The sequence below is a fragment of the Petaurus breviceps genome, unplaced genomic scaffold (genome assembly GCF_028583685.1).
Source record: "Petaurus breviceps papuanus isolate PSGF00001 unplaced genomic scaffold, PetGlider_PUasm1.0 187, whole genome shotgun sequence".
NCBI lineage: Eukaryota > Metazoa > Chordata > Mammalia > Diprotodontia > Petauridae > Petaurus > Petaurus breviceps.
In genome coordinates, this window is record NW_027185799.1 from 2,245,607 (window position 1) to 2,252,208 (window position 6,602).

Genomic DNA, 6,602 nt, shown 5'->3' on the forward strand with positions numbered 1-6,602 from the left:
TTAAAAGAAGGTTAGAGAACTCATTGCTTATGGTTGACCTTTCCTGAAAGAAGGGAATCCCTTTCAGTTTTTTGATTTTCAATGTGTCCAAGGTTTTGACATTTTCAGACATGATTCTAAAACTTAAGCAAGAAGGAAGAAAATTTACTAGAATTTGTGCCTTTCTCAGTAACTTTCTCAGTTGGAGCTCCTTCCTCACAGAGCTCTAGCACAAGGCAATGGTTTGGAGGCAGATAGATGGTTTGATGGATAGATCGCTGGGCCTGGAGTCAGGAAGACCTAAGTTCAAATCCCACCTCAGACTCTAGATGTGTGACCCTGGGCAAATCACTTAGCCTCTGTTTGCTTTAATACACTGAAGATGGAAATGGCAAACCATTCCAGTATCTTTGCCAAGGAAATCCCATGGAAAGTATTGACATGCTATGGTCCACAGGGTCACAAAGAGTCAGCCATAACTGAGCAGCAATGACAATAATGATTTAGAGTCATTACTAACAAAGAGTGGATTTCCATGTTAGAGAGTGGCAAACTAGAAACAAGGTGAGAAGAGCAGCAACTTCAACAATCTCCAAAGCAATCTTGATTTTAATCAGTTATAGTCAATTTTTTATTTAGTTATTGACAAATCCACTCAATATTGCAATTCCCCTTTCAGATTCTGTCACACAGGCTACACGATCTTTTTTTTTTCTAAAATCTAAAAAACAAATTCTAGTTACCTTTTGTTATCCTAGGTACAAATACCTTCTATACACTATCTCATTTGATCCTTGCAACAACTTTGTGAGGTAGATATTGCAGGTCATTTAATCTCTCTATTGAACAACAACAATAACAAAAACACCCCCCAAAACTAGACTTTTTTCATCAGTGTAGGAAGCACTAGATAATTAACTTCTACCAATAAAGATGGGGACCCTTTCTTCTACTTATCCTTAGTGAGTTGCCCAGGGTGTTGGAAAGTTGAGTGACTTGCCCAAAGTCACACATTCAATATGTGGCATAGGCAGTACTGGAACCAAGTCTTTCTGACTCCAAGTACAACTTTGTATCTCCAGTTCCATACTACCCCATTTAATATAGGAGTCTAGTTCAGAGAGATTTAGTGAGTTGGCCATGGTTACACAAGCTATAAATGTAAGATCCAGACTTCAAACTCAGATCTCTCCTGATTCTAAGTTCATTTGCTCGTTCCACTGTACTATCATCAATATAAGATAGAAATTTAACAAATCAGTTTTGAGATATGTGATATTGGCTAAGACACTCTGCCTTTCTGGGCCTTAGTTTTCTCATTTGTAAAATGAGGAAGTTGGAATTTGGTCCTCTCAATCTCTTTCCTTTTCTTCTTCTAGAATTCCACATAGATTAGATATACTTTTCAGGAGTCACAGAAAAAGAAAAGCCGTTTGTTTAGGAAATTTTATTATTATTTATTCTAAGGGAAAGTGAAGACTATTCTTCAAATTACAAATTCATATTGATTTTTAATAGGCTGGAAATATTTATGGTAGCATTTTATACAAATGAGGAGGTAATAGGATTACTCAGTTGCCTAAAACAAATTCTGTGTTAATTCCACAAGTTCTTGTATATGATTAAAATGAGTGATTGCTCTCATTTAAAATACCTCTCCAAATAAAATGTAAACATGTGTAGTAGAGTATTTATCATTAGTTAACAGTGAGTAATATTTAGCATTATTTTATTCTTCCAATGGTTTTATAGTTAAAGACTAAAGATAATAATCCTGATAATAAAATAACAACCTTATACTTATATAGCAATTAATGGTTTTAAAATCCTAGTCTTCACAGCAGCCCTGTGAGCTAGATCATTCAAGTTTTATTATTCCCACTTTACAGATGAAGAAATTTAGTTAAGTTACTTGTACAAGTTCTCCCAATAATAATAGGTAGCATTTATATAATGTTTTATGGTTTCTAAGGCAGTTTATACACCTTATCTTATGCTTTTACTATCCTGATCATTTTTATAGATGAGGAAAATGGAAGTTAAATGACTCACTCATGGTCACACAGCTAGTAAGTATCTGAGGCTGGGTTCTAACTTAGGTCTCTCTGACTAAAGCTTTTTCTGGTGCAACATGAGTGTTGATATTGGGACTTTAACCCAGGTCTTTTGAATCTAGGCAACCTTTATGGTTTTTAACAATTTCATCAGTTGGGGAAGGGGTTATAAAATCCATCTATCAACCAATCATTTAGCACTAATAACCAACAGTTATGGACCAGGTACTGTTCTAAGCATGGGATAAAAAAAGAAAGGTGAGAGTCCCTGCCCTCAAGGAATTTGTGTTCTCTGGGGGGAGAAAGCATTTATACATACATACATACATATACACACACACACACATACACACACATAGATACACACATAAAATAACTATGAGATAATTTAAGGAAGATGTATCTACAGTGGAGGGGATTAGGAAACACCTCAAATAGAAGGTAACATTAAAGCTGAGTTTTGAAGGAAACCAGGGATTATAAGAGGTGATAAGGAGGGAGTGCATTCCAGGCATGAGAAATACCATTACAAAGGCCTGGAGACAGAAAATGGAAAGTCACCTATATGAAAAAGCAAAAAAAAAAAAAGACCATTTTGGTTGAGCTATTGTATATGTGAATGGGAGTAATATTTAACAAGCCTGGAAAGCTAGTTTGGAGTCAGGTGGTGTAGACTTTAATGTCAAATAGAGACATTTGTGTTTGATACTAGAAATAAAAGAAAGCCACTGAAGCTTATTGAATAACATTCCTTGTATTATATACTGTGTAATAGGTCACATGACATAGATAACTCTAAAGAGATCAGAAATACTAGTTTGGGGAAAATTCTTGTTATTTAGGATTCTTTTACAAATAAATGGAAAATATACATGGGATCTATGACCACAATAGCTAAGTAATGAAGTATTAGGCAATAAAGATAAAGTGACAAGAAGCATTATATTGACTCTTGAATTTCATTCCATCTGATTTTGCTATGTACTGATAATGACACAACCTATCAATGTAATTTCATATATAAAACACTTGGGCCATAGGCAGCATTGCACCTGTGCTCTGCCGCCTTTCCATCTGCTGTATCACAGCCATTCAGATTCAGGTGACAGAAACCTTTTAGATGAAAGTTAATTAGCTAGTGTACTGCAGATCAAATCTTTCCAGTTTAGTGCCAAATGGAAACCTTCCAGTCCAAAGGGTGGACTTGTGCCACCAATTTCCAAGTTTCAAGATGTAATTCATTTTTTTTTTTCTGAGTGGAGTAAAACAAAACAAAAAACCTCCAGCAGTCTTTTAAAATCTAATGCATATTGTATATATTAAACTTTATATACACTCAGGCATTCTAAGTGTACTTCTGACTATGCATTTAAGGAAGAAGAGAGGTTAGAAATAATTTGGAAAAGAACTGGAAGAATAAAGTGATTTGGAGCCATAAATATTCTCAATGTTGTTATTTTCCACTGACTTCTTGGTTAACCTTCATTAAGACCCTTAATTGTTTTTAGTGTCCCTGTCTTTAAAATGGTACCAATGACAATGACACACCTATTTCATAGAAATATTTTCCCATCTCCTTATCCCATCTACAAATCTGCTAGATCTTCAAGCTCATCTTGCTTATAGTCTGAATGGAATAGTCCACCTACTGCCCTGAATTATACCCACCCATGCTGCCACCAGTCCTTTACTCAAAATCCTAAAGAAATTGCGAGAGAGAGAGAGAGAGAGAGAGAGAGAGAGAGAGAGAGAGAGAAGCAATTGCTCAGCCCCCCCCCTTCAAAGAATCCTATTTGTTGTAACATTCACTTCAGATACCTAAGACACTTTAAGCATTAAATCACTTTTCCCGAACGCTACAGATTTTCTGGAAATGTTAAAATAATCTTAGTTTTCAAAATCTCTAATGCTTCTGAGTACAGGGTGAAAATAGGGCCATCCTCTTCTCAGACAAAAAAAAAAAAACTCAGGGCATCTGATCTGATCTGAGCTGTCACACTGCTTTACCCTGCTCGCCCAAGCAGCTCACTCAGAGTAGCGCACTTTTCCAGACTTAGCTTTGCTACGAAATGTTCCAGTTATATTCTCCGAACCCTCCTTTGAATCTGAAACGACAGTTGCTGTCCAGCGTTCTGAAACATTTTTTTACTTACTCCTTACTCAGGACGCACTGCCGCTAGGGGGTATGTACAACCTCAGGGTTCTCACTTCTTACCACTGTGGGAGGAATCATTCATACCTTTACTCCCCCACTTCCACCTGTGTCCATTCAAAGCCAAAGAAACATTGCCTGTCCTTTCTCAGTATTATTCCGTTGCCTTCCCTTCACTATTTTTCTTCAGTCCCCTTTATGCCCTCGCTACTCATTTTATTTCACGGAACCTCCCCTTACCTGACTCTTCCGAGGAAATTCGTAGCGCACTATACTGATTACTGGGATGTGCAAGACGGAGCTGATGAACTCGAGTTCCAGCATCTCCCCCTGGCTTTGGGGGAAGGCAAGCAATGCTGACACCCCTTGTACCACCACAGTGTGGCAAACGCTCTGCAGGAAGGAGACGGGGTCACTGCTCCAGGCTGAGCTCGGGGAGGAAAAGGGCAGGAGAGGAAGGTCCCCGAGTCCTGCCTCAATCGCCATCACCACTTCCAGGGACAGGTTGTAAGGCAACAGTCCCGGCATGCGGTTCAGGTTCTCCACAGCGAAGAGCAGAGCATCCCGCGGAAAGAGCATAGACTCGCTCGCGCCTCCCGGCAGCCCAGCCCCTCTGCTGTTCAGGGTGCTCCCAATCCAGCGGCTTGGAGCCTCTGCCCCACCGACGGGACTGGGGGCCCTGGTCCGCCAACTTCTATCGCTTGCCTCTGCCGATGCCACTGCAGCCACCGCCTCAATCTCCGCCCTGGCCTGAAGGTCCAGGGCCCCTTCAGTTTTTCCTGCTGTGACAGGCGCCGCGGCGCCCCCGGGGTAGATGTCATTACGTTGCCCTTTTGCCCCGCTCCAGCCTTTTCCACTGCTGGTGGTGGTGCGGGTGACTGTAGTCCAGGGTTGCAGGTGGACTGCCCCGATCCGCACAGTGTGCCCGATGCGCTTGAGGATCTGGCAGGGTTGCGGGTGGGATGAGGAGCCGGGGACCCTAGCCAGGACAAGCGCACAGGGCGGCAGCAGCAGCAGACAGATCCTGCTCAGAAGCCACCACAAACTCAGTCTCCTCATTACTGAGACCCGAAGCGGGAAATCCGGGGCGCCCCAGGGAAAGCGACGCCCCCCCACCCTCCGCTGTCTCCAGAAAAGGAGAATTCCAGAGAATCCAAGCCTAGTCCACTTACAATCTAACCCCAAGGCCTTGGCCCCTTCCTCACCGAGGGGGAGTAGCCAGATCCTCCCCGACCACTTTCCCGGCCATAAAAGTTGTTGCAGATCTTCTAGGCAGTCACTTTGGGCCGATTTCGCCTTGAACCGGGTGGTTCCCGGAGCCGCTCTCCACCTCCTCCTCCCCCTCCTTGCCGCCCCTCACATCTCTCAACCCCCGGCTACCACAGCATCCCCAAAGCACCTTTCACTGCCCAGACATTCCGTCAGCTGGACCTGCCCCATCCACAGCTCTTTGGAGAACTCAGCCCAAGGCGCCCCTCAACCTCCAGGGCTGCTGGGACAAGCCGACAGCAGGATGGATGTTTATGAACCTTAAAACACCAACATCGAAGGCAAAAACAGAGTCTAGGCAGCTGGACGTCTAACAACTTACAACCGGCGATGCTGAGGAAATGGGAGGAAGAAAAAAAGCCACCCCCAGTCTCCCTCTTTATTGTTCCTTTCTGGCAACATCTGGACCTGGATAATTCCGGAGGCAACACTGAGGTAAATTCACCCCCTTCCTGAAGGAAAAGGGAAGCCAGATCCTCCTTGCCCCTGCGCTGGCTGATGTTCTCTCACCTCGTGCTTGCTTCATTTTCCTTTACATGACTTCAATTTCTTGCTTTTCTCCTTTCTTTCTTTCTGCCTGCTGCCACTCTCTTTCCTTGGTGGAATGCTGGTGCTACTGGGTAGTAAAGGGTTCTGTTTAGAAGAGGCAAAGTTATCCCCGCCCGCCTGACTCGCCCAGCCCAGCTCCTGTTGCTGGAGACGTGTCTTCTGCCTGTCGCTTGGCTGCGCTAAACTCCCACTGATCTTGATCTCCTCTGGAGGGTGATCAGACAGAACAGAGCCTCTGGAACCACCTCTCTCCTCGGAGGCTGGGATTTGTAGTCTTCTAAATCTCCTTCAGAGGAGGAGAGGACTTCAGTTTTCAGAGAGCCAATAGGGAGCTTCCCAATAGGACTCCGAGGCTGAGGGCTCCGAGTCCAGCCCTCTTCCAAGGATGGTTTCAGTGAATTGTTAATTTAAATGACTTCCTGCAATAGATCATTTTCACAGCAAAGGGTATTTAAACAAGAATTATTTATACCTGCACACATCTTCACTTATAGACTACCAGGCAGCATGAACTCTAAGTGGTTGGATTGCAAATATAAAAGTCTGGTCATATATCAAAGAATGTATTTGTGACAAAAATTAGAGATATTAAAAACATG

At 42.6% G+C, this 6,602-nt stretch overlaps 1 protein-coding gene across 1 annotated transcript in view; it reads right to left on the bottom strand.

Moving 5' to 3' along the window:
* GRIN3A (glutamate ionotropic receptor NMDA type subunit 3A) overlaps positions 1-6,250 on the bottom strand; it is a 227,323-nt gene extending 221,073 nt beyond the window's left edge. The window contains exon 1 of the mRNA XM_069090621.1: positions 4,426-6,250. Within this exon, the coding sequence (XP_068946722.1) occupies positions 4,426-5,244 (819 nt within the window). The 5' untranslated portion in view covers positions 5,245-6,250. The remainder of the gene's footprint in view (positions 1-4,425) is intronic.
* Between the last annotated feature and the right edge of the window lie 352 nt (positions 6,251-6,602).